Below are 15,290 nucleotides of genomic sequence, written 5' to 3' on the forward strand. Positions count from 1 at the left end.
ACCTCACTCAGGATGATATTCTCCAGATCCATCCATTTACCTAAGAATTTCATAAATTTATTGTTTTCTACACAATGGAGTACTACTCAGTTATTGAACCACAATCTTATACCTTGCTGAAAATTGAAAAGAAAATATAGGTAGTATTATCATCCAGTTTTTAAAAAATTGACATGCAAATATGTGCATCTGACTCTTTCAGCTGCTTGTTGGGTCTTTTGATAGGTCCCTTTTTGTGAGTACTTAATAGCCTCAGTAATAATGTCAGGCCTTGGGGCCTCCCCTTGAGATGGATCCCACTTTGGGCCTGTCTATGGACCTTCTTTTCCTCAGGTTCCTCTCCATTTCCATCCTGCAGTTTTTTTCAGACAGGAACAATTATGGGTCAGAGTTTTGACTGTGGGATGGCAACCCCATCCCTCACTTGATGCCCTGTCTTTCTGCTGGAGGTGGACCCTACAAGTTCCCTCTCCCCACTGTAGGATATTTCATCTAAGATCCCTCCCTTTGAGTTCTGAAAGTCTCTCACCTCCCAGGTCTCTGGTGCATTCTAGAGGTACCCATCCCCAACCTCCTACTTCTCTATAGGTTCCCTGTTTCCATTCTTTCTGCTGGCCCTCAGGGCTTCAGTTCTTTTCCTCCACCCAATACCAGATCATGTTCCCCTCTTCCCACCCCCTGTCCACTTTCCCTCCCAGGTACCCCCCACCCCACCTTGTGATTGCTTTCTTCTCCCTCCCAAGTAGGACTGAGGCATCCTCTTCAACCAATGGACAGAAGCTGCTGACCCCTGTGGTTGAATTAGGGAAAAACTGGAAGAAGCTGAGGAGGAGGGTGACCCTGTAGGAGGACCTGCAGTCGCTATTTACCTGGACCACCGAAATCTTTCAAACACTGGACTACCAAACAGGCAACATATACCAGCTGATAGGAGGCCCCCAGCACATATACAGCAGAGGACTGTCAGGTCTTGGTTCAGTCTGAGAAGATGCCTCAAGAGACTGGAGGCCCCAGGGAGTTTAGAGGTCTGGTGGGGTGTGTGGTGTGTGGTAGGGATATCCTCGTGGAGACAGGGGGCAGGGAGGAGGTATGGGATGTGGAATAGTTGGAGGGTGAACCAGGAGGGGAATAAAATCTGGAGTGTAAATAAATAAATGAATAAATAAATAAAAGATTAAATTAGAAAACATTTGACATTCAATAGAGAAAATGGTTCAAGAAGATGATAAACTCAAAGCTAATGTAATCCTGGGCTTGGCTTCTATCATATTAAAAATAAATATTTGTGTGTGTGTGTGTGTGTGTGTGTGTGTGTGTGTGTGTGTGAAGGGGCTGGGGTCAGAGGTCAGAGGGACAACCAGAAGTTCATCCTCCACCTTGTTTCAGACTGGTCTGTTTTGTTTGATTAAGACAGGGTGTTCTCTGTGTAACCATGGCTTTTCTGGACCTCTGTAGACCAAGCTGGCCTTGAATTTAGAGATCTGCCTGCCTCTGCCTCCTGAGTGGTGGGACTAAAGCTGTCACCACTTCCCAGTCAGACAGGCTCTCTTCTTCACAACTGTTTATTCTAGTCTAGTGGGAGGCCAGCATCTGTGCATTCTCCTATCTCTGATCCCTTCTCTCCCTAGGCCCCTGGAATACAGACACACAGCACACCATCCAGCTTTAGAAGAGGTTCATTTCCTCCTGTGCACATGGCAAGTGCTTTACCCACAGCTATTTCCACAACCCACCCTTACTGTAGTATAAGGAAAATTTACAAGTTATCAACAGTTTTAAATGGTTAAATTTTCCATCTCTGAATTCTTTTGAAAAATCGGATGATCTTATGTTCTGGGTTTCTTATCCCAGCTATTGTGATCCCAGGTGGTGCTGAGAAGTGGCTGTTTCCCTTAAATGAAGTTTTCACTTGCCTTCTCCAGTCAAATGCTTTGCTTAAGCCAGGCCTTGTGGCATATGTCTGTAAGCTCAGTATTTGAGAGCCTGAGGCAGGAGGATCATTAGTTTAAGGCCAGCCTGGGCTAAATATTAGAACCACAACAACAGAAAAGGGAGGGTGAATAGGGAGAAAGGAAGAAAAGAAGTATGGACTACTATAATTAGTTGTCTTTCAACAGAAGGCTAGCTAGGTTTGAGACTCCTGTTAGCAAGCACTGCATTCTGAGCATTCAGTATTTCTCATACAATGTTCTGCCCTTACCTGCCATTGGGTCTGCGCCTGGAGACAGTATGAAGATCAATGGTGCACAACAACTTGAATCGCCGTAGGATCCCTGGAGATCAAAGGTTGGGGCTTCGATGAATACCTTTCCCATGGTTTCACAGATGAAGTCTTGTATGGCTGGAACCATTTTGTCGGGCCGCAAACATCGCAGGATTGCCATCTTTTCCAGTGCTTGAAGGAACACCCAGGGTGAAGGTAGTGGCTCTTCATGTGGCCAGGCTGAGTCATAGATTTGCTTCCACTCTTTGATATTTTGTGTCACGTCGTCCATCAGACCTTTTAGTTTTGGTAAGGAGGAAGCTCTAACAATCTCACCCCATGACTTCTCTGATAACCATTCTGGAGCTGGGTTGGGGAAAGGATTGTCCAGGGCCACACCTCCAGTTAGAAGAAAGTACCAAACTTCCTCATCAATTCCCTTTCTTTCCTTCAAGAGGCCAACGGTCAGGAGGAGGGAGAAAAGTAGCTTGTCTTTCTCAAACAGTGAGCGGCACACGTTGTTGTAGATGCTTAGAGTGAAATGTTCAATGATGTACTCGATCCGTAGGTCCAGCTCATCACTCTTGTTGCTATTTGCTAGGGACTGCACGTAGAGGTTGATGAACCACGTCAGAGAATACTGGTACATAGGCTCAATGTGGGCTAGGTCAGAGATACAGAAAAAGATGGCAGCAGAATGAATAGCCACAGGCTTGTAGCCCATCCGGGTCTCATCAATTTGGGTTTCTGTCATAGATGCTATTTCTTGCTTCTCAGAGATATCCTCAGACAGAACTTTTGAAGAGGACAAAACTTTGATAGCTGTCTCATCTTCGAGGATGTTGCCCTCAGATAGGGATAGGACCTCTAGAATCTTATCTTCAATTTCCTTTAGCTGTTTCTTATTCTCGGCACTTTCTAAAATCAACTTGTTCTTTTTCTCTTCTAGCTCTGGCTTCTCCCTGGCAGCCACAATACCAAGGAGTTGATCTTGGAGACCCAAGGGTGTGATCATGAAGTTGAGGAGACAGACTTTCACGGCGATTTCGGGAAGATAATGTGGATTCCTCAGACGAGTGGTTATATAGAACTTAAATTCCCTTGAGTATTCAATAATATTTTCACCCAGTCTCATGTACTCCACCCCTTGCTGTTTGAATGTTGCCTTGAGCAAGATGGGTTCAATAAAGGCATCCAGCTCTTCTCCAACGTTTTCCAATAAGACAGGGGTGCCAAACTGCAGGGCATTTTCAAGAGTTCTCACGTAATTGGTATCAGAGAACTTGATGACAGATAGCTTGTTTGTCCTTTCCATATTCTTCACCCACTTATTGGCCTGTCCCTGAGGGTCAATCATTAAGGGCCATCGTCTGGAATTGGACACAATGATGCCATTGTCAATAGAGAAGGAGTCAACAGGAAGCCCTGCTATCTGCCAGGCACGGATTTTTATGGGATCCCCTAAGGTGTTGCTGAGGCTGAAGTCAACGGAGCCTGGAATGACCTTGTCCTTACAGGAAACTAACCATTCCTTTTGGCATTGGGCCCGATAATCCACTGTGAAGGCACCCAGGTAAGCCACAGTCCCAGAGGACAACAAAACGTCCCCCGTCAGGTTATCATAGCGGATCCCCAGCAGCCGGGCAGCTTCTGTCCATCTGTCCTTCTCTCCTCCAAGGCCACTAATAAGCTTTTCCGCCCTGATGAGCTTCTGGGAGCAGATTTCTATATTTTCCTCCAGCGTATTTTTCTTACTGTTCATCAGCTCAAAGTCGGCATTCAGAGTTTGGAGTCGGTCTTCCACCAGCTTCAGTTCTGCCCGTTTCTGGTTCAGCTTTTGCATCTGTATTTCCAGCTTCCCCTCAGCCTCCCTCAGTCGCTCCCGTTTGGGTGCCACGACCTTGGCCACTCGGTCATACACTTCCATGGCCCTCACCCACTTGCACAGGCCCTCACAGGCTGATGATACATTTTTAATGACAGCTGGCTGGAAATCAGGGTGATCAATAAACCTTTCCCGGATTCGCTTCATGATCACCGAAGGGATGTTTTCTTTGTCGTAGGTCTTGAGACTTTCCAAGAACTTTAGATCTCCAAGGATCTTTCGTGATACTCCCCAGTAATCTTCTATCATTTTACCTGTCCAGCATAGGAAACAGAGATGTTTTGAGACATTTTGATTGAGATATACAATTCTACATGCTACTTAGATATTGGGGAAAGGGATGAACTCCAAGCTCCTAGTCAGGGAGATGCAGGAAAACTTATCTTCCTCATATGTACTCTGTTTCCTGAACTTGGGTCTTGAAGGACTTTCCTTCAGTTCTTCCATGATCTCAAGTTCTTTGCCATGAGTCCTTTGCCTATGCTATAAGTAGCAACTAGTTGGGTCCAGACTAGAGTTTAGGCCATGTTGACTATCTATCTATCTATCTATCTATCTATCTATCTATCTATCTATCTATCTATCTATCATCTATCTTGAGACAGTCTTCATAAGTAAGTCTAGGCTAGCTTTAAATTTGTGATCTTTCTGCCTCAGCTTACTGGGTGCCGTGATATGAACTGAATGAATTCCACTTCTGATCCCTTTATCACTGGAGAGAACCACAGAAGCCACACCCATGGGCATATGTTTATTTACAAATCTAGGAGGCAGATTGGATGAAATGTAGCCAGTTCTCCTGTGAATGGACAGTGTAAGTGAGGAGGCAGTGGTCTTGGAGAAGGAGCTTGCTGGCTTATATCAAGACAGGAAGCCACCTATATTCTGGCCAAAAACAAAGTCAGGCCCATTTCTCCCCAATGCCCTTTCAGTCAACAACCAGTCAAGTGATTATCAATCCTACCCTGCAACTGTGCTCCTCTGGCTGACAAGTTAGGAAAAAATTGAGAGCTTCTTTAGCTTATGGCACATGCCAACCTGGGGCTCATGACAAGAACCATACTTGAGACATAATATGGAGTATAATGTACATATCCCTTAGTACAAGCACATCAATTAGTCTAGTATTTCCTATGGAGGACTTGGTTTGCATTCTAGAAGATTATCTGCTTCATTTAAATTCAAGATAATCAAAGCTAATTCCATTCCATTATATGCACTATGTTCAAAGGGCTTAACGAATAATATACATGGTTTAATGGCAGGTTCTGAGCTGATAACTGGAGGCCCACAGTAAGAACTGCCATTCATAACCTGGACATGTTCTATCTTAGTGGGGTTCAACTCTGCCTACATACCTTAGAAAAAACACCCAAAGAACTTAAAACAAACAAACAAACAAACAAAACCACCTGACTTCAGGTTGCACCCAAGACCAATGAAATAAATGTCTTTAGAAATGGGGTATTAATTTCAGGATTCCTAAGGTCTCCATGTGACTCTGTACCCTAGCACCAGCTCTACAGGCTTCTCCAAAGTCAACTCTCATGTTGGGGAGACTGCCTGATGGATAAAGCATTTGCTGAATAAACAAAGACCTGAGTTTGGATCTCTGTAATCATGTAAAATCTGGGCTTGGCAGCAGGTTCCCAGTAATGAGCCTATGGTTATAGGAATTCTGGGAGTTCAATGACCAGCCAGTGTAGGCTAGTCAGCAAGCTCCTAGTTCAATGAGGAATCTGGTCTCAAACAAATGATAGAGAACAGTTGTAGAAAATACATTAAGCCAGCCCCTGGCCTCCACAAGTGCATTTGTATGCTGTATGCAAGCACACAAACATACACACAAAGTCCAGGCCTGCTTTGCCGTTTCTCATCATCTATATCTTCTTCAAACTGTTGCACTAAAGCCAGCCAGACAAAAAGGAATGCTAAGCAAAGGGAAGCAGGGCCCAGAAGTGTCAAAGGAGGGATTAGGGGTTTCTAGCATTTCAGAAATGCAGGCTAGCAGAGTTCCTCCAGGACAGGACAGCTCAAAAGACATTCAGTTTAAAACTTCACATGCAGTTTGAAGGCACTACTTGTAACAGAATGTCCCTTATCAGAATCTCTGCTCTCTTTTGAGAATTTCTCGTGATGTAGCCCAGGCTGACCCCAGACTCCTAGTCCTCCACAGTGCAGTGCTGGGATCATAGTTGTGAGCCTGTCTGTCTGTCATGTCTGCCTCTCATTTTTTCCCCTCCATCTCTTTGTTGTTCTTTTCTATCTATTTCTTAATCTCTGCACCCTTTTGTTCCTGCCTCTAGCATTTCCAATTACTGCTTCTTCCCCACTCCAATCAATGTGTGTATTTGTGTATGTGTGTATATGTGCATGCATGTGTGTGTGTGTGTGTGTGTGTGTGTGTGCATATGTATGTGCATGAGTGACTGTGTCTAAATGATGCCCAGGTTTCTATTTCTCCCCTCTCTCCTCCCCCTCCTACTGTGTGTTTTCTGTTTCTTGTTCTCTCACTTTCTCACTTTCTTTTGTGTGTGGTCACATACACGTTTGTACTACTGACCTCCAGTTTTGGTCTGCAGTCTAAGGCCCTTATGAGGTTTATACTCCCACAGAGATACCTGCATTTTCTCAGTTGACCAAGTGACTAAAGGCTGGTCAAGAAACATTACAAGGGGGCTGGGGAGCTGGCTCATTTACTAAAATGCTTGCTGCACAAGCAGGGAGACCTAAGTCTGGATCCCAGCACCTATGGAAACAGCCAGGTATGGCAGTGCACACCTGTAGTCCCACTCCCAGCCGAGGAAGCAGACGTAGACAAAAGGATTCCTGAAGCTTGTTGGCCTGCCAGTCTAACTGAATTGGTAAGCTCTAATTTTGGTGAGATCCTTTCTCAAAAAATAAGGTGGAGAACGAATTGAAGACAGCCAGTGCTAACCTCTAGCCTATACACGCAAGTGCACACTCATCTGCACGCACACACACACACACACACACACACACACATCACTAAAATCTTTGAACACAGATGTACATGCTGATACTTCTAGATTCCTCTAAAACACGAGGGGCCTGGAACAAGATGGCTTGGATTCGGAGAGGTTACCGGAGCCACTGGGGTCTGGCTTCCTCTCTGGCTTCAGCCCCTTCATGACGCAAATGCTCTCCATAACCAGCTTGACAGGGCCTGGTGGGTTCTGCATGGACTTCACCAGTGTGATGTCAGCTGGGTTCAGGGTGTCGAGGGCAGCGAGTGCAGCCTCAAGTGCTGGCATGGCCTCAGCCAGGTCTCCCTCACACTCATTCTGTGGAGAACAGGAACAAAATGAATGGGTAATCAGTGCCTGGTACACAGGAAAAGGCAGAAAGGTTCTCTGTGACCAGATGCCCTTCAAGGTTAGGGCCTCCCCCTGGGAGTTCTGTTCTTAAAGGCCTGCCTGGCCCCTCATGGCCACAGTTTGGATGTGCTGAACATCTGAGAACCTATTTTTGTGACCTTAAAAAAAAAGAGGCATTGCTCAAGTTAGGGCAATAAATATTTATTTCAATTTTTTCAAATATTATGTTTTTATGTGACATGAGATGTTTAACTTCCAGGTACTGTGAATTATATAACAATTATTGTAGAATATGGTTAGCTTTTTATGCTGTATAGCACTAGGATTAATTCTTTCTAATGGACCTATGCTCCAATTCCTAAAAAAAAGGAATTTTTTGTTGTTGTTGTTGTTTTTTTTTTCACATTCACATTTGTGTGTGTGCAATATGCTTGTCACTGAATGCATGCGGAGGTCAATGGACAGCCTCTGGGGTCAGTCCTCATCTTCTACCTTGTTTGAGGGAGGCCTCCTATAGTTCATCTGCCCTAGAACGTCTGGGGATTCTCCTGTCTCTGCTTCCCATTGTGCCTGTGGGGCGCTTGGAATGTTACTGCACCTGGCTTGACCTCAGCCTCCTAAGCATTCTTCTTGTTGTTGCTGTTTGTTTCTTTGTTTGTTTGTTTGTTTTAAGACTCCTTCCTGGGTATTCATATAGAAAACATCTAGAATGTTTGTTGGTCCTATTATTTAATTTTGTTTGTTTGTTTGTTTGTTTTCGAGACAGGGTTTCTCTGCATAGTCCTGGCTGTCCTGGAACTCACTCTGTAGACCAGGCTGGCCTCAAACTCAGAAATCCGCCTGCCTTTGCCTCCCAAGTGCTGGGATTAAAGGCGTGCGCCACCACCTCCCGGCTTAATTTTTATTTTTGGTAGTACTAGGGATTGAGTTAAGATAAGTACTCTACCATTGAGCTACACCCGATACTTTTGACTATTTTGACAATGGCTACCGCCTTGTTAGCATATCTAATCTGCATTTATCACTTTTATTTTAAACCTGCAATTTCTCTCTGAAAAAAAAAATTAATCAGTAGTTTTGAACAAATTCCCAGAGACAGGAGGTGGGTTAAGAGACAATCAGGCTTAGGAAAAACTACAGGAAGAAATGAGGTAGAGCATTGCAGGTCAGGCATGTCAGTATGAGGGTCCAGAATGTGTTGCAGATCTTCAGATAGGCTATGGTGGAATCAGGGAGAGTCAAGCCTGGGGACAGGGTAGACAAGCTAAGGATGGAAAACGGAGATGGCAACTAGAGCTATGTCAGAGCTGGAGATAAGGTTGAGGTTAGCTAAATGGGACAGTGTGTGCTTTAGTCACTGTTTGCTAAATGTCACCTACTCATTAACACTATCTGGCTTTTACTATTTGTTAATTTTTAAATTTTACTTATTTGTTTATTTGTGTGCGCATGCGTGAGTGCACATGTGCCTACCACAGAGATCATATGGATGTTGGAAGACAACTTGCAGGAATCAGTTCTCTCCATGTGGATCCCAGGGATTGAACTCAGGTCGTCAAGCTTAACAGCAAGTACATTTACCTGAGTCACCAGTCCCTTTTTGTTAAATTAAACATAAAATCAGTATAATGTAACATCATGCATCTGTTAATAAAATGAAGCACCTATGAACCAAATAAATATTATGTTAGGTGAAAGAAGCCATCTGTTATATGGCTCCGTTTCTGTGAAGTATTCTGAATGGGCAAATCTACAGAGGCAGGTGAATAGTTACCTGAAGTTGAAGAGAGGAGGAGTGGATACTAGAAGGGAATAGATTTTTCTTGGGGGTGATGAAAACATTCTAGAGGTTCATAGTATTAATGTTTGCATGACTCTGTGAATGTACCGAACTGTGATGAATTCCACACCTTTTAATGGAAAGCATTATATTTCAAAATTTTTTTAAGAAAGAAAGAGAGAGAAAAAAAATAAAGAAAGCAAGCTTGCCACAATAGGACTTCACAACTGAGAGGGCTCTTTTGGGTCAGTTAGGTAGTTAGTTAGTTAGTTAGTCAGTAACTCAAATTCTATCATTGAAAAAAAAATTCCAAAAACGTGAAATGAGTTAGACAAAGTCACACAGTGGGTGAGTCACAGAGCTGGCTCTGGAGTCTCAGTTAGTGAATTATCTATTAGTTCACTAAATCTTGGGTGATCACACAGTTATGACTGAAGTGGAACTTCACAAGAGAATGTCAACTGTTTGTTTGTGGCATGGTCTTTCTATGCATCCCAAAATGTCCTTAAATGTGCTGTGTAGCTTAGGCTGGCCTTGAACTCATGAATTTCTTACCTCTGCCTCCTGAGTCTCCTGAGTGCTTGTATTATGTGCTGAAGTCTTTGTAACTATGAGTTTATTGTGGATAAGTAAACAAAATAAAAGTTGTTTTTACTTCCCCACAGCTAGCGATCCCTCCACACTTCACCCTTCCATGGAGCCTGGCACCTCTGCTCCTCTTCCTAAGGGACAAAGCTTGGTTTTGCTGCAAGCTGGTTTGTCAGGCGGCTCTAAGGAGCCTCTCACCGTGACATATCTGTAATAGAGATTCTCAGTAGTGGTTGTATACCAGTCACCAGGCATCACTGAGAGCATCTCCGCCCGGAGAGTCTGAGTCACTCAGTTTAGGTGGGGTCTGCATTCATAATCCCATGGGTGACTCTGGCAGTGGCTTTGTCAAGGAATGCTTCTTGATATTATAGAAATGCCGAAATCAAAGAGCAGGAGGGAATAGGCTTGATTTGTGACCTCCTCTCCATGGCCACTAAGATGTCTCTATGAGGGCTTGGGATGACAGCTCAGTTGCTAAAGTGCTTCTGCAAAAGTGTGAAGAGCTAAATTTGTGCTCTGGCACCTTCACAAAAAGCTGGCTATAGTGGGGTAAAAGCTTATTGCCAGCAAAGCTAGCTGAATCAGAGGCCTCCAGGTTCAGTGAGAGGTCTTGTCTTAAAAAAATATAAGTGTAGACTGATTGAGGAAAGATATTTGATGTTAAGCTTTGGTCTCCACAACACCCATACAAAGATGTGCACACACCCACAAAACAAGTACACACACCATATAAACACACCCCACTATCCTCACTAAACACACACATACATACCCACACACAGATGTGCACATACCTACAGTAACAAGAACATATGCTACACATACACACCACACATATGAGTACACATACACGCATACACACATAGCCACAAAACAAGTGCATATACCACACAAACACAAAAATGTACATATGCAATACCAAGTACCTATAGCACACATATTCCCAAACACACTATCTAAAAGATATCTTGGAACTATATTCATGGTAAGATGTTAAGAGAAAACAAAGTTCTGTGAAAAATCACAATCATATTTTAATTGTGTCCTATCACACAAGGTGTGGACAGGGACAAGGAGGAAGTTTCAAATAAGAGCCAAGACTTTAAAAGGTTTCTAAGTTGAAATTTTTTTAAAAAAATCATCTTTTGTTATAACCCATAATTATATGATTAAAATTAAAAATGGCCCAGGAGCCTGATATAGCTGTCTCCTGAGAGGCTCTGACAGTACCCGACTAATACAGAAGTAGAGGCTCACAGCCATCCATTAGAATGAGTACAGAATGAATAAAGGAACTAGAGAAAGGACCCAAGGAGCTGAAGGGTTTGCAGCCCCTTAGGGCGAACAAAAATATGATCTAACTAGTACCCTCAGAGCTCCCAGGGACTAAAACTCCAACCAAAGAGTACACATGGAGGGACTTAGGGCTCCAGAAGCATATGTATAGCAGAGGATGGCCAAGTCAGTCATCAATGGGAGGAGAGGCCCTTGGTCCTGTGAAGGTTCTATGCCCCAGTGTAGGGGAATTCGAGGGCCAGGAAGCAGGAGAGGGTGGGTTGGTGAGTAGGGGGAGGAGGAAGGGAATAGGGGATTGTTTTTGTTTTTGTTTTTAATTTAATTTTATATTATTTTTATTTTTATTGGAGGGGAACCTGGAAAAGGAGATATTGTAAATAAAGAAAACATCTAATTAAAAAAAAGAAAAGAAATACCAGGATATTAAAAAAAATAAAAATAAAAAAATAAAAATAGCCTATTGAGTGTCAGCAATCCAGGGGACACAAAGGCTATCAGATATTGAGCAAGTCTATTTTGATGAAATAAAATCTATGCTGCAGTCATTTTGGAAGATTATCCTCACTAAGGGGGAGGACGTGATTTATTAGTCTAAGAAGAACAGATGCAGTTTTTGTTGTGCCTTTGTTTGATGGGTATGTATATGCAGCAGTCAAGGCTAAGCATCTCTTTGCTGCCCAGATGCCAGTATGACAGACCCTTGCCATGAGTCCCCAGAGCCAGAGCCAGTATGACAGGCCCTTGCTATGAGTGCCCAGAGCCAGAGCCAGTATGACAGACCCTTGCCATGAGTGCCCAGAGCCAGAGCCAGTATGACAGGCCCTTGCCATGAGTGCCCAGAGCCAGAGCCAGTATGACAGACCCTTGCCATGAGTGCCCAGAGCCAGACAGCTCAAAAAACTGCTGTACTCATGAATCGAACGTTGGGAGCAGTCTCCATCTCTCTCAGTCTCCAAATCTTCTTTGCATGAATTCTTCATGCTCTGTGGGACCTCTGCATGTGTGTTAGGTCCAGTGTTCTGCATGCTCCTGGCTTTAGAGGTTGTAGAAGAATGGAGAAATGTAGCAGTCCTCATGTGGAGAGAGACCACGGCCCTGAAAACTTCAGGAAGACACTCTATCCAAGAAAAGCCTCAAGGAAACTGTGGAGCAAGAATGGGTTTCTTTCTTCTCCTCCCTGGGTGGTTCCTCTTACCTGACTCACCTTCAGGACTTGCAAGATCTGGGCTTAGATGGCACCACATCAGACCTCACCCTCCCCACTGAAACCCAAGGTGGCAGTTTATTGCCCAGGGCGTGGTGAGAAGTCCCTGTCAGATCCTCATAAACCCCATGGCATTGCTCATCTCCCCCTGACCTAGCAGGTTTGCTGCTTTTCCTGACATTCCAGAGCAGAATCCTGGCTGAGCTGTTCCCTTCCAGGTGGTTCCTACACTTGATGAGAAGCTAGACTAAGGCAGAGTAGAGATGAAGAACAGCTGTTTCAGAGAACAACTAATGTAGACCTCTAGCACATGCCACACATTTTATGTACTCTTTACTTATTTGTGTATTTACTTATTTATCTGTATGAGTATTTTCCTGTATGTATATATGTGTACGACATGTATGCCCTGGGTAAACTAGGAAAGGGTGTCAGGACCCCTGGAATTAAAGTTACTGATGCATGTAAGCCATCATGTGGACCCTGTGCCAGAGCAACTAGTGCTTTTAGACACTGAGAAATCTCTCCAGTCCACATGTTTTGTTTGTTTGTTTGTTTGTTTTCCAAGTAACCTCAATCTGTTGATGCAGAAATTGAGGCTAGGAAGGAGTAGAGTCGGCAGGGCACTCTGGATGCCTGGTTATAGTACAGAATCATGAAGGCGCTGTAAAGTCACACACATCCAGGGGCCAGGGCGCTGAGGCGAGAGCAGGAACTAAACTGGATGGGGAGCTAGAATTCAGAAGGTTGGCAGTTTCTTACTCCTGAGGATGGGCACAACCCAAGAAAGCAAAGCCAGTGTCACTAGAGTCCTAATTATTTTCCCCCGTAAGGAAAAGCAAACGTTTCAGAATTTTTACTTGAAATTACTTGCATTTTAAAGGTTAACTATTTCTGACTTAAAATAAAATATCCTTGAGTGTGGTTGTGATGCACACACTTACAATCCTAGTACTGAGGAGGCTGAGGCAGGAGGATCATGAGCTCAAGGTCAGTCTGGGATACATAGCAAGATCCTGCCTCAAAATGAGTCAGTAAAATCTTCTATGCATCCCAGGACACATGTGGTCCCCAGCTGCCAGTCTGCAACTTCTGGATTCATGGTCAAATGCCATGGTTTGTGGGTCAAAGAGCTCTAGGTCTGAATCATGCCACTTGGTGGTCATGCAACTTTGGAAAAATCTTGTGTCACGATTTCCTCATATGTCAAGTGGGAATAAGTCTGTGTGATGTGTATCATAGTGTACTGTAGGGCTGTTAGCATTCAAGAGAATGAATACCAGAGAACATAATCTCCATGAGGAAAAGGATTTCATTTACTTCACTCATTCCTACTTACTCTGACTAAAAATGAGCCAGCACATAGTAGGTGTTTAATAAATATTTGTTAAACGTGAGGAGTATCTAGTATAATCATTTTGCCATAGAATGACAAATTGCTACTAGGATCTGGCTCCTGGCACCTGGAAGTGGCTATATTTTATGGTTTCTATTATATCTTCTTTCTGAGCCACTAAGACCGCAAGTGAAGCAACTTTCACAATCCAGGACATGGTGTTCATTGTGAATTCTGAGAACAGGGAGGGATCAGACCCTCTGAAAAACATCTACCAGAGGTCAGGTCTCAGGATTCACTGGAGAGACGCCAATTGGAAGCCCTGTACTTTTCAAGAAAATGACTCATGACCTATTTAGGACAGATGCCAGACACAGGCTGCCTCTTGCTCAAACTCATGCTTGAAAATGGCTGAAGGAATTCCCTAAGGAATTCCCTAATTCCTTAAAGCACATGGACAAATGCCTTAGCCCAGGTGTCCTGAGCTTTGGCATATAGTCCTGTCAGTGACCCCCACAGCTGTGTGAGGCCATTTCACGCGGACCCCAATGCTAGCAACTCTCAGATCCCGACACCTGTCATTCATTAGGTGCCTGTGATCCTCAAATGGAATCACTTACCCAAAGTGCTCTGAGACCTATGTCATTGTCATGTCAACGCTAATGGGGCTATCTTCTGCTATCTGACTGTGTGGTGACCCCTTCTCAGGACACTAGCAGAAGCACCTAGGAATGCAGCCCTCTAGGTTCAATATTCTGCCATCCAAAAACATTTGTTCCATTCCTACACACACATGTTAGGGACAGCTGGACAAAAATGTGACAGAGGTGAAGATGATGGCACGGGGATATTGATAGGCAAAGAAAACAGCCAGTGCAAAGGCCCTGGGGAAGGAATAACCAGAAGATTATTGCAGCCAGGGCACAGTGAATGAGGGGAAAGTTAATGTATGAGATTATGCTGAGTCCCAGTTTTGACACAGAGTGGGATAGAGAACAGACGGCCCAAGAACCTTCTTTACTAACTCCTAACTGGTGATTTGGAGAACTCACTGGCCCTGCCTGAGTCTCCTTTGTCTCATCTGCAAGGTGGGCACAGTCTTATGCATTTAGCAGCATTAGCTCCCTCTGGCACCTCTTGGCTGCTCATACCTTGATTGCCTGAGAGATGGCAGCAGCAGCATTAGCTTCCTTCTCATCTGCCTGCACCAGAAGTTTCTTGGCATCAGCTTCTTTTGTCTCCAGTTCAATTTTCACCATCATCATCGCTGTATCCTCGGAGGTTTGGATGAGCTGAGGCTGAAGAGCCGTAAGCTCTACCTGCATGACAGCCACCTAGCAAGGAAGAGGGGACAGGAGACACATGGGACCAGCAGTGTCAGTGCTAAAAATGAAAAGTGGAGAAAAGCAGACTTGGTTCTGTGATACAGGGCAAATGCAGATAGGAAGGATGGCTGGCTTTGACATGTCACTGGGCATAGACTTGTGGGCTGATATTACGTCCCCGATCTTTCAACACCTCGTTACTGAGTCCGCACTGAGTGTTGCAGTTTTAGAAGTGATGTAAAGCATAGGCACACAACGGCAAGCAAAAATGTTAAAGAGATGGTTTCTTCTCTCATTAGGTTTCTATGCTACTGTGTGGTACAGGGAGGGAG

The 15,290-nt window shown here is 44.1% G+C and overlaps 1 protein-coding gene across 1 annotated transcript in view; it reads right to left on the bottom strand.

The window, feature by feature from the left end:
* The window catches only part of Dnah3 (dynein axonemal heavy chain 3), a 172,271-nt gene that overhangs the window by 27,425 nt on the left and 129,556 nt on the right, over positions 1-15,290 (bottom strand). The window contains exons 50-52 of the mRNA XM_031388102.1: positions 14,785-14,967; positions 7,195-7,393; positions 2,201-4,342 (exon numbers count right to left, since the gene is read on the bottom strand). Of these exons, the coding sequence (XP_031243962.1) occupies positions 2,201-4,342; positions 7,195-7,393; positions 14,785-14,967 (2,524 nt within the window). The remainder of the gene's footprint in view (positions 1-2,200; positions 4,343-7,194; positions 7,394-14,784; positions 14,968-15,290) is intronic.

This window comes from Mastomys coucha, unplaced genomic scaffold (assembly GCF_008632895.1).
Source record: "Mastomys coucha isolate ucsf_1 unplaced genomic scaffold, UCSF_Mcou_1 pScaffold21, whole genome shotgun sequence".
NCBI classification, from domain to species: domain Eukaryota; kingdom Metazoa; phylum Chordata; class Mammalia; order Rodentia; family Muridae; genus Mastomys; species Mastomys coucha.